Below are 18,164 nucleotides of genomic sequence, written 5' to 3' on the forward strand. Positions count from 1 at the left end.
TTTGAAATATTTCTAGTAAGCAAATAGCAATACAGAGTGCATTGTGTATTTCAAAACTACCCTTTAATTTCAGGCCTATGTATTGTCTTACTTTTTTTTTTTTTTATATAAAATACATATAACAATATTGAAATAACTGCAATAGATAAATCAACGTAAGACTGAAATTTGTTTTAATGCAATGCTTTAAGTTGTATGCATGTACAAATATTCGAATACGTAAAATCAATGTAGAAACCAAACATTTTAATATCCCCTGTGCTCTCATAAACCAACGGTCATTCCACGAATACAGTACGGCAGCATTTGCTTATATCAACACCATTAGTCTCCAACAAAATAGGTCCATTATGTCTCGAGTACGTTGATTATTGGACTCGGTTCACGGGCACTAACCAGACTCTCCGTGTAAAAGTCAATTGGTCACTGACGCGGACACCCTGCATTAGGAGGCCTGATAGAAGAAGGTGGGGTCGGTGAGGCGGGGGTCTTCCACCCTACGGTAAACGGCCAGGTGCTTGTCTCCCTTGTTCCTGGACACCTTCTGTCCCTCCTCTGTGCTCTCATATAGCTTGGCGACCACTGGGTCATTATCCTGAAAACATTCTTTTTTTTTACATTGCCAAAACGACAAGTATATTGAGCTTATTAATCCAAATAGAAAAACTAATTGCAAATTGCGAAATAAATCTATAATCAAAATTTCGAAATAACCATTCGGGTATTAATAATTTTCTGATTGAGGTCAGCAGGATTAATTGGGAAAGTATTTAATATCCATTACAATCATTATGGTCGAGATCCTTTTAAATAATCAGCGTAAAAATCGTACCAATTCACTACCAGAAATCCTCTCAAACAAAGGGAATTGGTCGAAATGAGAAACCATCCACTCGTGAAGATCGCGTACGTCCGTGATTGTGTAAACGACCCCCTGAAAGCAAACAGTTCAAATACACATAATTGGAATGCATTAAATTTAGACCAGTCAATTAACAGGGTGGATAATTTTTCACAAATAATCGATAGTAAATTTGCATTCACATGAGCGCTACTGATATTATCGTTAACAATAATATAAACTGCTAGAGTTGTATACTGCAAATCACACAGTCAACATATCATATGTCTTGCTCAGGGTTGAGTATTAACACAAAGATATTTACCCCAGTTCTTGAAACATGTACGCGATACATACTCAGATTCTTGATGCTTACTCCAAAGTTTGTTTCATGTATCTGTTAACTCTTTAATACATCCTGTGGCTCTTGATACAAATCATAACTCTTGATATACTCAAACTCTTGACAATGCCTTGATTCTTGATATAAATATAATCTTCAATTGATATATACCTTTCCCCGATTCTAAACACTTGTACTCGACATTTGACATATACATCAACATTAAATTCACGAACTACACATAAAATCGCCACTTCATAAAAATCGGGACACTAGAAACATTTCCGACACTTGGTACATACCCCGACAATAGACAAATACTTGACACTGTTTTTGAATTAACATACCCCGACACTAGACAAATACTTTACACTGTCTTTGAACATACCCCGACACTAGACAAATACATGACAATGTATTGATACATACCCTGATACTAGACAAATACTTGACGCTGTATTGATACATACCCCGACACTAGACAAATACTTGACACTGTCTTGATACACACCCCGACACTAGAAAAATACCTGGTACTTTCTTAGTACATACCTCGACACTAGACAAATTCTGGACACTGTCTTGGTATATACCTCAACACTAGACAAATAATTGGCACTGTCTTGGTACATACCTCGACACTATAGACAAATACTTGACACTGTCTTGATACATACCCCGACACTAGACAAATACTTGACACTGTCTTGATACATACCCCGAAACTAGAAAAATACCTGGTACTTTCTTAGTACATACCTCGACACTAGACAAATTCTGGACACTGTCTTGGTATATACCTCGACACTAGACAAATAATTGGCACTGTCTTGGTACATACCTCGACACTATAGACAAATACTTGACACTGTCTTGATACATACCCCGACACTAGACAAATTCTTGACACTGTCTTGATACATACCCCGACACTAGAAAAATACCTTGTACTTTCTTAGTACATACCTCGACACTAGACAAATTCTGGACACTGTCTTGGTATATAACTTGACACTAGACAAATACTTGGCACTGTCTTGGTACATACCTCGACACTAGACAAATACTTTACACTTGTCTTGGTACATACCCCGACACTATACAAATACTTGACACTGTCTTGATACATACCCCGACACTAGACAAATTCTTGACAATGTATTGATACATACCTCGACACTAGACAAATACTTTACACTGTCTTGGTACATACCTCGACACTAGACAAATACTTGGTACTGTCTTGGTATATACCTCGACACTAGACAAATATTTGACACTGTTTAGGAACATACCCCGACATTAGACAAATACTTGACACAGTTTTGATACACAACCCGACATGTGCACTAGGTAAAGACCCAACACTTGATATATATCCCAACAATTGACATATACATGTACAGGCATCGACACTACACTTGATAAATACCACGACACAAAACACAATGCCCAACACTTGATAAAAACCGGGACACATGACATATTCCCGACACTTCATTCATACCCCGACTTTAGACACATACATATTCTATAAACACACATCACACTCTTGATACATTACCCTGTACTTAATACATACCTGGCGCCAACACTACACACATGTACTTGACACTAACTCTATACCCCGACACTAGACAAATACTCGTTATTTGATAAATACATGTACCTCAACACTAAACAATTACCCTTCATTTGATACCCTACACTAGACACATACCTGACACTACACTTATACCCTGATACTGAACACATAAATGTACCCGGCGCTATTTTTTCTTTTACATAAACCTGGCACTAGATATATGTACCTACTCCAATACTAGACACATAACCGACATTTGATAATGCCACAAGTTTTGATTTAACGCCGCCGATTTAATATACGATGTAAACCCTGACTTTACAGTTACATGTACCACTACTCTTGAGAATTTTGACTTGATACATACCCCAATAGATGAAAATAAGCCAGATTTGACACAAATCCGACTCCTGATACGCACCCTTACGTTTCATACATACCTTAACGTACATACACTGGCTTTTGATACATACCTCGACTCTTGATATTAAAATTACATACACTGGCTTTTGATATATACCCCCCCCCCCAACTCTTGATGTTAAACGTAAATACACTGGCTTTTGATATAAACCCCCAACTCTTATGTTAAACGTACATAGTACACTGGTTTGAATACATACCCCGACTCTTAAAACATAGGCGTACTCCGCCAGCAGGCTTTGACTGATAATCCGCCACTTGTGCTTAGTTTTTTTGAAGTGTGGGTCGGGGAATAGAAAAAACATCTTCGACAACTAAAATCAAAATGCTACATGAATGTCAACAATATTAGGTTAGATATTTGTTACTTTTTGCAAGGTTTCAAATTTAGATCTGTAAATTGCATTAATTTTTGGTTCTAAAGAACGGATATAAATATGCAAAGTTATAAATAAACAGAATTTATCAAAAATTTGGGTCCTTTTTTATGGGACGACGGTAATGAATTTTTAGGAAGGCGACTAATTAAGAAACAAATCCAATTGAAGATGTTTGTTACAATTATTTATTCTACTTTATGCTGGATTAAATTGTAACATAAAAAAGACATTGTCACAAATAAAAAACGTTTATAGAGAAAGATAATGTTTTGTACCCAATACATGACCGAATAAAAAAATGGATAAATAAATAAAATAGTAATAATTCACTGGTAAAACATTATATTTCAAATAACCAGCGCTTGGATGTTGAGAAATGTAAATATAGAAATACCTGTCCTTTTTGAAAGAAATTCGGGAGATATTTCATGGCATTGGACCGAATGCATGAGATGTTGGTATACTGTCCGGGATTCTGAGCTCTAAGGGCTTTGATTCTGTCTTTTACATAATCTAGTACCTTCACCCGAATTTCAATGCCAAGCATAAGGGATTCGGAAAACATTGGTGACAAAGACACTGAAAATGAATGGGTACATTATGGTAAAGGCGTATTATTTGTTTCTTAAGGAAATTTGAATTAAAGAATAGATAAAGATACATGTTTAAGTATTATGGGTGCTGTGTGATGTATATCATGGTTTGGGGTCACGAACCTGGTTTAACCTCATAAAACAAAAACCAGTTTAACTATATATGGCTATTTGTTTAAACCTATAATATAGATGTTCTTTTGTTTCTCTGATGCCTTATTATCTTAACTTTACATTGTTTAATACTTAACTTAACGCGCAATCAAAATACCCAATTGAGGTTCATATGTCGGCACAACCTTTCTTGTATCATTTTCAGAAAATGTGCAATTTCAGTTTGTCACGTGATAGACAAACTGTAATTCATTCATTGCGGTCAACATGGTCAAAAAGACAAGACTGAAATTTCAATCCTAAAAAAATGTCATTATAATGGACATTGTGCTTAAACATCTACAGATAGCGGAGAAAATATAGACTAGGTTGAGCACGAGACAATATGGTTTCCGGGCTTCGGATCTTTACTGACTCCTTGCATATTTACTCCGGAACGAACCTGCAATTGATATATATATATATATATATATATATATATATATATATATATATATATATATATATATATATATATATATATATATGGGTCATTATCAAAATATGCAGCCTTTTGCGTCAGTGTCAATTTAAAGGGGGGAAAATAATTTTCTGGGGAATATATACAGTACCATTGGATTTTAGAAACTTAAACCCATATTGTTGAACAAATAAATCGACAATTTTACTGCTTAAAGTATAAAAAAAATATTATTTGTTATGAGATTTCAGTGAATTTACGTTGTCATTAAATTTTTCCAACGTCTTTAACCTACAATATCTTCAATAATATTGATGTTTTATTCCAAAAATCGCCGTTAATTTTCAAAACAACATTCATATTTTAATTTCTGCTATGCTCCTTAACAAGTTCTCTTTTAAAAACAATGAATTTGATGAGATATATGTTTGTACAAAAAAATTTTGTCATTGGTGTTACAAGGCAAATTATATAAAAATATCTTAAAATACATCAAGTAAATAATATTGTACTACAGTTGGAATCCCCCAGATCATAGTGACATCATTCCCTGCTACTAAAAAGATAAATGTATCAGTGATGACATCATTGTGATAGAAAATATGGCAGAAAATGTTAGTATGCTCCGAAAAATACAATGTAAACTGTGTCAGTGGGATAACGTGCTATTTAAGGTTTTCTATTATGAAAGAACAAAAAAGTTTTTCACATAAATGATGAATGTTTATCACATTATAACATAGGCTATGTAGCTTCGTGTAGTAACTGTTCTCTTGGGTCATACTGCTACATTTACTATGGATACATCAGTGGTATAACGGTCAGTGGTGTAACCAAAAATTGCTGTTACACCACTGAAAAAACTGTTACACCACATGACATTATTTAATTATTTTACTTTTTCTTCCATTTCATTTATATTTTGAGCATTTTGAACAATTGTTATTTATCAATTTTACAAGTTAGACACTGTCACAATAAAGAAAGCTTGACTATTTAATTGCAATTGTGTTTTCTTAATCTGGAAAATGAGACCTGTTACACCATTGACATTATTTGAAACACCACTGACATTTTGTATGCTCTAATTATGTTTTACCCATTTAAATACTTGATTAACAGATAAAAGTAAAAACAAATTTATTCTAATAAAGAAATGAAATTATCCACATCATATTTTTATTAAAAAATCAAATTTTTTAATGACTTATAGTGTACAATAATATATGTTATTCCACTGACATTTCACATTTCCTATTATGTTATACTAAAATCTTTCAAATACTTAAAGGTAACAAATGCTAGCTGAGCTTCAAAAAACATATATAGACAAAGAAGAAGTGTATATGCATTGTATGCATAGATTTTGGAGAAAATTGGAGAAATTTCAATTTTATTATCCAAAGTGTATGATTGATATGAGCTGGTATAGTATTGAAGATGTTTGCGAGATTGATGAGCCGAAGAAAGTTCGAACTCGGTACAAGGTGGATATTAGTGTGTGGATGCCAATAGTAAAAAATATAACATCAAAGAATGAGTGAATTCATGTAAAAAAACATCTACATGCCATTTTTGTGTCAGTGGTGTAACACTGATTATAAGTGGTGTAACAGTGTGTCTATCTTCAGATTATGAAAGAAGAGGCACGAAAACTTTTATTTAAGATAAAATTTATCATGTTTTAAATGCAATCAAAAATAGAAATTAGTTTATTTTACAAAATTTAACACGCTTATCTCTTATTTATTATCACTAGGTCAGTGGTGCAACTTTAAGTCAGTGGTAAAACATAATAATCAGTGGTGTAACGTGTACATTTTTCTCCAAATAAAATTAACTGACAATGATTCATGTATATTTGAAAACACCAGTGCATTTACAATAATGTCTTTTTTATGCTCCATTAAAAGAAAAATCCAGTTGTGTTCTTTTTAATGCTCAAATTAAAAATTTGTTGAGTAACATCAAGACTTTGTCTCAAATGTTATGTTGGTCACTATGTAAATGTGTCAAATATTTTCTGTTATCTAATTCTAATAACTTTAAATGAAGTTTGTTGATATAAACTTTATGTCCATCATTTTAAAAGAATTATTTTATTTTATTTAAGAATTTTTTCCTAAACTATATGCCTGTTACACCACTGACAAAATTTTCACAGTTCATTTAATTTTAGTCTAATTATCAACCAAATGGTAGATTCCAATGTTTGCAAATTTTTAGATGTTATACTTCATTGTTTGTTAAATGTGTTTTTTGCAATCAAAGTAATTTTTTCACCAATAATTTTCTCATGTTTTACATATTTTAAAAGTCTGCATATTTTGATAATGACCCATATATATATATATATATATATATATATATATATATATATATATATATATATATATATATATGAAACCAAGCTGACGACGGTTATTGAAATCGATTCATATATAGGACACAATTTTACCAAACACGAAGAAAAGTACGCACGACAAAGGCTATCAAAGGAATGAAGGATTTTTGCATTAAAATGTGTAGACATAAAATGCTGTTTTTATATTTTTATTTTTACGAAGTGCAGTTATTCTATATGGAATAAATGCAATAAATAGAAGTGCCGTTATTCCATATGAAATAAATGCAATAAATAGAAGTGCAGATATTCCATATGGAATAAATGCAAATATTCCATATGGAATAAATGCAATAAATAGAAGTGCAGTTATTCCATATGGAATAAATGCAATAAATAGAAGTGCAGATATTCCATATGAAATAAATGCAAATATTCCATATGGAATAAATGCAATAAATAGAAGTGCAGTTATTTCATATAGAATAAATGCAATAAATAGAGGTTTAACTGATTTATCCACAAGTGCCTTCACCATAGGGCCAATGGAAGCATATGACAATCCGACTTCAAGTTTTCTGAAAAGTGAACAATCACGGTACATTGATAAAGCCGGTTTGATTAATCTAAAACATTAAGTTTAAGATTATTCTTTTAGAAGCAGCTTAGTAATACAGGGAAGTTATAAGGATATAATCTGATCTGAATCTCTGTAGATTTTGAGGGTATCGAAACTCTATTTCAGATATATACTTATCCATTATGTAATATTAGAGTATCATGTCTTCATTAATTCATTAAAATAAATAAATTAAACAAAACAATCCCCATTGTTTTAATATTTTTCTACATTTTGAGAAGTCAATACATGGCATTCATACAAGCAAAGCAGTTCTCCTTTTCCGTTACAGAAAACGTCATTTCATCATTAGAATGATTTAATACATGTAAACTAATTTCAAATGGATATGACAATTAAAAGCATGATCCATTGGAAAAAGACAATAAAAAAGAAATAGTACATCAAGACTTGGTCGTATTGCTCCGCTACTATCTTCCACGTATCTTCCTCTACCGGCTCAACCGTAATTGGCTCGACTTTCCCGTCCTTTACATTTTGTACAAATCCATCATCTAATTTGGAAGCAACTCGAACCTGCGATTTCCTTTTACCCATGTTACATGGAATACAAAGAAATTTGAGTTGCAAAATCTTCAGAACAGTTGCAGCTGTTTTCGACACTTTTAAGTTAGAGTCTCTATAGTGGAATCGCATGGTGACAATTGTGAGGATGCATATCAACGTACTCATAGTCATTGTCACAACCAAAAAATAGGACAATATAGACATTGGCTCTGAGGTCTTTGGCATATTTTCGCTGATTAGAGTCAAGAAAACGGCGAATGACAAAAATATTGTGATGGCATATGACACACGCTCACCGCTATCAACAGGTAAGGCAAAAACTAGAGGGTTGAGTATGGACAGGAGAAGGATGGGCGCCAACATATTGATGACAAAGTAGAGAGCTCTTCTCTTCAGATTGATCCGGAGTTCAATTATACTCTCAGTTGTAACTATATCGGAGTATTTCATCTCAGTGCTTTCTAGTTTCCATAGATCATTGGGAGAATAATAAGTTGTATCGATAGTAGATATGTTTTTTCCAGGCATCAAAACAGCTTCAAATGGCAAAAACCCCCAGAGAGCAAAAGTAAAGAAACAAGACTGTGTATCAAACGGAAATTTGTACATGTTTACATTACATAAACTTTTGAACAAACCCCCAGGTGTCCACTGCACTGCGCCACTATAATGTACTCTTCCTAAATAATCATCATTCCCTAACGCTTCCATCTTATTCGCAGGATTAATCAAAAACACGCTTGGAACCCAAAGCTTTTTCTTAGGAATGGGTAGCATCTCAATGTCACCATAATTACTTGGCGTCCAGGTCAGACGAAAGTCATGCCAATCGAGTATGATTCCAAACACAATAGATATAACCCCTGAAACTTCGTCAAAATCATTCAAAGAAAAAATAAGTGGGTGCATAGAAACTTTTGTTGCTTCCGACAGATTTTGATTTGGTCTAATGTCCGTTGAGTAATTCTGGAATAAATCCCCAAGAAGTCGCTCAGCGTCACTATAACTTGCACACTGAACATTCATAAACGACAATCCAGCAGTGAGTAAAAGAAAATAACAGGAACTACTTATGCATTTCATCGTTGGAATAAGATTTTCTTTGTTTTAAAATTTCACAAGGCTAAATATATTTGTGACAGGTTTTCATGTGTATTTAACTTTTCCAATTCTATTTCCAATCTGAAATACTCTTGCCCTGAGACCTACAAAAATGTGTGAAGGTTTAAATGTTTCGCATTAAATTCAACCAATTTACAAGTAATCCCCCAAAAGAGATCAAATGGAAAATCGTCAAATACATTAATCGCGACACATTCACGTCATTTGCTTTATACAATTACACTTGTAATAACAATCACTAGTGTGCCAACTTTACTATTTTTACATAAGATAAATAATGGTCACCGAAAATCAACGGAGGATGAATTATTGAAAACGTTTAGGATGCAGCAACCTTTTAACTTCAGCAACCCATAACCCAATTGAGTATGATATTATGATATTTGGATTTGGAAAAAAAGCGTTGTTTTTTAATTGGAATAGAATGAAATCGATGCTTAAGAACTTGTCACAAATGAATACATCTTGTTGCATGGAAAGTGAGTGAATTTCCGGATACAACACTGAACCGCTGATACAATTATTATGTGATCTTCTGTTTCAAACAACAATTAAAAACAACTAGGAATGAGTCAATCCTGGAATACAGTATAATTGAAAGTCAAACAACAATTTTAGTTACGTAAAAGAAACATAGCAGATGAAAAGAATACTAGTATTACCGACGAGTATAAAGAATATCAAACTCCTTCTTAAAATTAAATCTGATTATAAGCTTAAGAAAGTGCATGTAGCTCAATTGTAAGACCACAAAGTCACGATGGTTGTTACACTTAAACATGGATTGAAGTTAAGGTGGTATGGGACATCTGTCGATATCAATGTGAATTAAATTACATTACACATGTACTTAAAATACTTTCATCGGATTAAAATTTTCAAATTTTTAAAATCCCCAGCGGGATTCGAACTCAGGACTTGCATGTACATAAAAGTAGTGAGCCTTCTAACCCATTGTGCTCGCTGTTTCCTGATAACTTTAAAAAAAATTACATGTGTTTATAAAATTGTACTCAATTTATTCTTTATTTCGATGAATGGTACGCCACAACATCGAAGTGTACTGCACCAGCTTAAGGTTCGCCATCATCAAGAAATTACGAAGATATTCAAATCTGACACTAAATCTGAACATTTTATTAAAACAATACACACAAAAAGCATGTCTTTGTTGTTTACAGAAAAATGATGACGCTCAAACTACTTTACCAAGTACAATGTATTACTTTTTCATATTTTATATCTCATATGAATATTAACTTTTGAAAATGTACCGTGCTCTATAGTTAATAAACCCGGTCAAATGGGGGGAGGGGGTGAAATATGATAGTGGCCTAACAAAAAATACTGAGTGTCCTCCATAGCTCGTCACACAAGCAGTAGACTGTACACTGTACATACTGTAGCAGCACAATATCATGACAAAGCGACCTCTCAGTCAAACCAAATGTCTTCGTGAACAAATATCATCTGTTATCTATTAAGATTTCTTTAAAACTGCGTAATTAAATCTTCATTAAATTATTTCAAATTCCAACCCTATTCCCGCTGTATGTAAGCTGTTAGTTTACTTAGAATGTGTGAAACCTACCATATATTTTAATTTTTAATGGACGGTCTAACTTTCATTGTCGAAATCGAAAAGTACATATATACTCGGTCGCATTGAAATACTTTTGCAGCCACTATATATATATATGTGTCACTTCACCAAAATAGTTTCAGAAAATATTTGCCGTCTTATATATATATATATATATATATATATATAGACATATATATAAATATAGATATATTTAAAAAAAAAATAAAAATACATGTAATTTCAATATAATATTTTAAACTAATTTTCGACAATAAACTATCATCATGATCTACATATCAATAATTTTTATCGAAAATATCTAGAGGTAGGCAAAATTGTTATCCATTCTTTCACAGGAGATATTTGTTACTCGTACTTACAGTCTGTCCAAGATACTTATGCAGCACGTTTGAAAGATTTTTTTGAAAGAATAAAAATTCACATATCTGTGAAAGAAATGCAATTAAAATTGATGAAAGGAAAAGTATCGGAGATATATCTTCATGGACAAATTATCGTTTTTCACTGGAAAAAATTCCCAGTGACGAAAATAGATTTCCTTCTAAAAAAAATTTAATGGGAAATGTAAACACCTTTTCTCCATTTGGAGGTCGCTCGGAATACCTCGCTCATTTTTTCAATGTTATCATCTGGGTACTTTCATCTCGCTTGCAATGCAAAATTCCCGTTCGTTTTATTTTTAACGTGTATTCAAACCCGGCAAGCTAAAGTGGGCGTTTCAAAGGAGAAATGTTGGAAAGAAAGAACATCGTTTGCACCATGAGGTATTTAATTTAACAAATATTTTATTAAGCAATTAGGTATATGCAAATAGGTACATAATAGGATTGCACATCAAGCTGTGTCTATTTTAGTCCTCTCCCAAAGGTTCAAGATTACAATTGATATTTCAATTATATTTGAATTATATAAGTTCAACAGGTATAAAATACAATAAGTTCATAATATAATATAAAACATGTTATTGCAGCATTAAAGGAGTTGAAATTCTCGTAGGGTTAAGATGAGAGAAAGAACAAGTGAAAAGCTGTCAATGTGACAGCAAACCGGGTTTTCTTTTATGTGAACTGTATCCATAATTCAAGTCAACCCATATCCAGTGAAATGGTGTACCCTATGTGCAATATTTTGCCAAAAAATGACTAAGTTCAAAAGGTGGTATTTTTTTCATAAATTATCAGAAATCAAAATCCTAGCAATATGCACACCTCTGATATATGTACAACTGATCTGCAAAAGAACAACTTCCTATCTTGAGAACTGTAGGAGGAGTTATCCGTACAATAAGGGTACCCTATACGCAATATTTTGCCAAAAAATGACTAAGTTCAAAAGCTGGTATTTTTTTCATAAATTATTGGAAATCAAAATTCTAGCAATATGCACACCTCTGATATATGTACAATTGATCTGCAAAAGAACAACTTCCTATCTTGAAAACTGTAGGAGGAGTTATCCGTACAATGAGGGTACCCTATATGCAATATTTTGCCAAAAAATGACTAAGTTCAAAAGGTGGTATTTTTTTCATAAATTATCAGAAATCAAAATCCTAGCAATATGCACACCTCTGATATAAGTACAATTGATCTGCAAAAGAACAACTTCCTATCTTGAGAACTGTAGGAGGAGTTATCCGTACAATGAGGGTACCCTATATGCAATATTTTGCCAAAAAATGACTAAGTTCAAAAGCTGGTATTTTTTTCATAAATTATCGGAAATCAAAATCCTAGCAATATGTACACCTCTGATATATGTATAATTGATCTGCAAAAGAACAACTTCCTATCTTGAAAACTGTAGGAGGAGTTATCCGTACAATGAGGGTACCCTTTTGGCAGCCGCCCGCCCGCCGCCATTTTCACAATTTTAATAACCGGATTTTTCCTTCGGAAAACCCGGTTAAAATGAGAAACAAATAAAATTAATGGAAATAAATAATAACCAAAATAAAGGTATTTATGAATATTGAATAAATAAAGAAAATGTGCGTAATAAATATCTTTGGACAGACTATAGATATCATTGATAAATCTCATCAACGTCTAGATGTTAATTATCATTACCATAAATTTCTAGACATATATCAAAATTGCCACCACAACCTATAAATAACTAGATATAAGAGATTATCGTCATCTATACAGTATACAACACTATCAGCGGTAATTGCCAATCGCTCAAAGATATCAGTAGTAAAATATCAACAACACCTACATTTATTAATACTAGTACTTTTCATACTTTTCCATTTATCTATGATTATTGTTATCTACAGTACCACCCCCCCCCCCCCATACAAAGATTTTCCACTCTCTAATATGTAGATACTAAGAGACCAAGCAGAGCAAAGAATCATCATTAGAAGTAGAATGTACATTAAAGATGACGTTTACTCAGAATAAAAAAAATTCCACTGATGATAATGAAAAACCAACTATTGTGTGTTATAGACCTAACATTGTAGTGTTATTCATCACTTTCAAAAAAGTAGGTCAATGACCTACTTTTTGAGTTAATGACCATTGAATATTTTTGGAAAATTTAAGAAAAATCCATCAAAAATTTACACTATGATTGAGATTTTCTTAATTGTGAAAATAATACAAGTTGCTTAACTCTTCAGCAAATGAGATACAGTTAAGAATGGTAGTGACGTTAAATAGATACAAAACATTAAGATTTCATTCACAATTTTTATAGATATTCTAGTCCGAATTTCCTCTATCAGTTTTCATATTACTCCTTCTTTTATTCAATATAACAAAAAACTGAATGATGATAATGCTAAAACATTTATAGTATTAAAGTAAGTATATTGACCTTTCTCTGCTGGCATAAAATTTATATGAGGTCAATGATCAAAATTTTGAGACACGGTGTCTTTTATCGTTTTTAAGCATTTTTCAATATTTTTGTAGTGTGTGCCATACGATTATCTGAACGAAAAAGCAAGATAAAACCAACAGAAAATATGCAAAATTGTGTTCACTAACAAATAAAATCTTAATTTTAAATATTATAGTACTACCAAAAATATTTCAGTGGAAAACAAAATCTGAAAAATTTAGTCCGAATTTCCTCTGTTTTGCTATAAGTCAAGCTTTGTCAGAGGCTTATTCCATAATTAAGTAAAAATATCGATTGTTATGTCAATAATAATTCATTTCATATATACTTTTTGTATTTAAAACAAATTTTACTCCTGAAATTGAAATTGTTAACAATCCGGATTTGAGAACTCAAACCCTGAGTAAACAACGTCCTTAAAGCAACTGCTCTACAATTTTGGTATTAGAATTCCAAGATAAGGATTTGACAAAAGCAAACCAATGTTAAAAAAAACACACACTAATAAAGCATAATACATTTATTTCACAACCACACAAAGACTAATTCTACAAAATGTATACGATTTTCAATCCATTTTCTTAATTATGCAAATGCAAACCTAAACAATGATGCAACAATACGTAAAAGGGAGATTTTTATACTAATATAAAATTTTAAAGTAGTCTTAAAAGAGACTTTAATTAAAGGATACTTTAAATTAAACTAACACAACTTTTAAGAAACATGGGGTTTGTATTCAATGTTGATTACGTAAATAAAAATAAAACGAATATTGTCAAAATTTAACGATGAATAAGAATATGAAAATCACGTATACATATAGAATACAAAAAATTCAACCTTATAAGTATAAACCTTAAGTAGTATTTGCACACGCGGTATAACGGCGCCCAGAGGCATATTTTTCATATAAAATCAAGAATATTAAGTGGTTACCGTTGACTCTCATGGACTACATGGAAATTTGAGTTTTGAATTATTTCAGAATAGATACAGCTGTTACAAACACTTTAAAGCTAGAATATTTAAACCGAAACAGCATGGTAACAACCGTAATCGTCCATATCAACGTGCTCATTCTCATTGTCACAATCTAAAAAAAGACAAACAAGTGATTGGTTCTTAGGACAATTTCAGATGGATATGACAATTAAAAGCATGATCCATTGGAGAAAGACGACCACAAAGAAATAGTACATCAAGACCTGGTCGTATTGAGACGCTACTATCTTCCACGTATCTTCCACTACCTGCTCGACAGTAAGCGGCTCGACTTTACCGTCCTTTACATTTTGTACAAATCTATCATCTAATTTGGAAGCTACTCGAATCTGTGATTTCCTTTTACACATGTTACATGGAATACGAAAAAAATTGAGTTGCAAAATCTTCAGAACAGTTGCAGCTGTTTTCGACACTTTTAAGCTAGAGTCTCTATAGTGGAATCGCATGGTGACAACAGTAAGAATGCATATCAACGTACTCATAGTCATTGTCACAATCAAAAAGTAGGACAGTAAAGACATTGGCTCTGAGGTCTTTGGCATATTTTCGCTGATTAGAGTCAAGAAAACGGCGAACGACAAAAATATTGTGATGGCATATGACACACGCTCACCGCTTTCAACAGGTAAGGCAAAAACCAGAGGGTTAAGAATGGACAGGAGAAGGATAGGCGCCAACATATTGATGACAAAGTAAAGAGCCCTTCTCTTCAAATTGATCCGGAGTTCAATTATATTTTTAGTTTTAACGATTTTAGAGTATTTCATCTCGGTGTTTTCTAGTTCCCATAAAGTATTGGAAGAATAATAAGATGTATCGATAGTAGACATTTTACTTCCAGGCATCAAAATAGCTTCAGATGGCAAAAAACCCCAGAGAGCAAATGTAAAGAAACAAGACTGTGTATCAAAGGGGAAATTGTACATGTTTACATTACATAGAGATTTTAACAATCCTACAGGTGACCACTGCACTATGCCACTATAAGATACTCTTCCTATATAATCATCATCCCCTATCGCTTCCATCTTATTCGCAGGATTAATCAAAAACACGCTTGGAACCCAAAGCTTTTTCTTAGGAATGGGTAGCATCTCAATGTCACCATAATTACTTGGCGTCCAGTTCAGACGAAAGTCATGCCATTTGAGAGACAATCCACCAACAATAGATATAACCCCTGAAACTTCGTTGAAATCGTTCAAAGAAAAAATAAATGGGTGAACAGAAACTTTTGTTGCTTCCGACAGATTTTGATTTGGTCTAATGTCCGTTGAGTAGTTTTGGAATAAATCTCCAAGAAGTCGTTCACCGTCATAAAAACTTGCACAATGAACAGTCAAAAAAGACAATCCAGCGATAAATAACAGAGAGGTCCTGGAATTCCACATATTTTTCATCGTAAAATTTAATTCATTCACTCCAAAACCCACAAGGCGACTGAAGGCTAAGAATATTTTATATAACACTTGTTTATATTCTTTTCAAACGTTTTCCACCTAGCTATTAATCTGAACGTTGAATTTCTGTGCAGAAATGATCAGGTAAATAAATGTCAAATTGCAAATTGCCAGGAACCTACAGGAACATATGAAGGTCGAAATGTTATGGATCAAGTTCAATTAACTTACTAGCAATCAACCACAAGAGGCTCAGGGGCCACATCGCTTACCTGAGCAACAACAGCCATAACTCTTATCAAATGAGTATAATCAGTATCAATTTCAAAATAAATTGACAATTAAGTACAGTCGATTGAACACAAAAAGCTAAAAAATCTGCCGATTTTAACCCACATAATACCAAATCCCTTTTGTTGTTTTAGACTTTCCTTTGTTCCTATTTAAAAATCTCCCCTTTGTGCCACCACTTTTCTCCAGGGAATCATGATCAAACTTCGATCTGCACAATCTGTACTTCCACACAAGTTTCAACTTTATTTTGGCTTCATGCTTTTCAAGAAGAATTTTTCTCTATATCTTACCATGTAAAAATTTTACATACCCCCCCCCTCCCCCCCCAATAAAGTAGCCCCATTATACTCCAGTGATCATGATTTAAACAAACGTGAATCTACTCCACCCGAGGACGCTTCCATAAACATTTTAGCTTTTCTGGACAAATTGTTTTTGAGAAAAAAAGATTTTAAAAGTTTTTCTCTATATATTCTTAATCAAAACTTGACCTTCCCATCGGGGCCCCACCCTACATCCAGGGACCATGATTTGAACAAACTTGGACGACGGACCCAATTCAAGTTTTCGCACCTCTGCGCAGAAATCCGCGCATATTCAATGAATATGAATGTCTTAATAACGTATATCAGAATAAGACAAAACTAGAGGTCCGCAAGCTCACAATTGATACCCCCCCCCCCCCCCCCGCTAAGAAAAAATCATAACTCACGTATTTTTTCTATTATAGAAAATATTGGATGAATCTATTTCACCGTCCATTTTCTATAAATAACAACTGCTCTGTTTTTTAAAACTGTTTATGCTTATATGAGTACACAAACCAATTCCTATTCTTTATATTCCAGTTTAGTTTAAGTTAACTGTTAATGCATGAGGACATTTGCATCCTTACGTTAACAAACATGACTCGAATCAAACAAAATTCCACATTTCAAGCAGCCATCTAATATAAACATGTTGAATTATTGGTATATTGAGCCCATTTTTTTTTAAACAATGACCTTGAACTTCCTCAATTGACCCTGGGTCAAGCTCATGACACACCCTCAGGTTATAAGCAATCTTGATGTGAATTAAGAACTTCCAATAGTTGTCCATTAGAAAGATATGGACTGGACATGAATTTTGCACTTATCTGCCAGTGACCTTGGCCATGCCCAAATGACCTTGGGTCAAGGTTATGACACACTCTTAGGTCATAAGCAATCTTTGTGTGAACTGAGAACTTCAAATGTTTCTCCGTAAGAAAGATATGGACCGGAATTTTGAATGAATTTTGCACTTTTTCTGCCAGTGACCTTGACCTTGCCCGAATGACCTTGGTTCAAGGTCATGACACACCCTTAGGTCATATGCAAACTTTGTGTCAAGTAAGAATTTCCAATGTTTCTCCATAAGAAAGATATGGACCGGACACGAATTTTGGGTCAAGGTTATGACACACTCTTAGGTCATAAGCAATCTTTGTGTGAACTGAGAACTTCAAATGTTTCTCCGTAAGAAAGATATGGACCGGAATTTTGAATGAATTTTGCACTTTTTCTGCCAGTGACCTTGACCTTGCCCGAATGACCTTGGTTCAAGGTCATGACACACTTAATTTTCACTCGCCATTACCTAATTATACAATATAATAATATATAATGTA

At 33.1% G+C, this 18,164-nt stretch overlaps 3 protein-coding genes across 3 annotated transcripts in view; all 3 read right to left on the reverse strand.

Moving 5' to 3' along the window:
* Nucleotides 1–156: 156 nt before the first annotated feature.
* LOC105340593 (tRNA (guanine-N(7)-)-methyltransferase) overlaps nt 157–18,164 on the reverse strand; it is a 31,534-nt gene continuing 13,526 nt past the window's right edge. The window contains exons 3-6 of the mRNA XM_011446730.4: nt 3,967–4,151; nt 3,393–3,506; nt 833–934; nt 157–595 (exon numbers count right to left, since the gene is read on the reverse strand). Of these exons, the coding sequence (XP_011445032.3) occupies nt 446–595; nt 833–934; nt 3,393–3,506; nt 3,967–4,151 (551 nt within the window). The 3' untranslated portion in view covers nt 157–445. The remainder of the gene's footprint in view (nt 596–832; nt 935–3,392; nt 3,507–3,966; nt 4,152–18,164) is intronic.
* LOC117686736 (neuronal acetylcholine receptor subunit alpha-3-like) lies at nt 7,157–9,731 on the reverse strand. The gene has a single exon (XM_034462406.2). It carries the CDS (start codon nt 9,311–9,313, stop codon nt 8,042–8,044), a length of 1,272 nt encoding a protein of 423 aa, XP_034318297.2. The 5' UTR covers nt 9,314–9,731; the 3' UTR covers nt 7,157–8,041.
* LOC117686737 (neuronal acetylcholine receptor subunit alpha-6-like) lies at nt 14,916–17,150 on the reverse strand. The gene has a single exon (XM_034462407.2). It carries the CDS (start codon nt 16,217–16,219, stop codon nt 14,948–14,950), a length of 1,272 nt encoding a protein of 423 aa, XP_034318298.2. The 5' UTR covers nt 16,220–17,150; the 3' UTR covers nt 14,916–14,947.

The sequence above is a fragment of the Magallana gigas genome, chromosome 5 (genome assembly GCF_963853765.1).
Source record: "Magallana gigas chromosome 5, xbMagGiga1.1, whole genome shotgun sequence".
Lineage (NCBI taxonomy): Eukaryota > Metazoa > Mollusca > Bivalvia > Ostreida > Ostreidae > Magallana > Magallana gigas.

Coding starts and splice junctions, on each gene's coding strand:
- LOC117686736 (XM_034462406.2), bottom strand. CDS start 9,313: ATGAAATGCATAAGTAGTTCCTGTTATTTTCTTTTACTCACTGCTGGA.
- LOC117686737 (XM_034462407.2), bottom strand. CDS start 16,219: ATGAAAAATATGTGGAATTCCAGGACCTCTCTGTTATTTATCGCTGGA.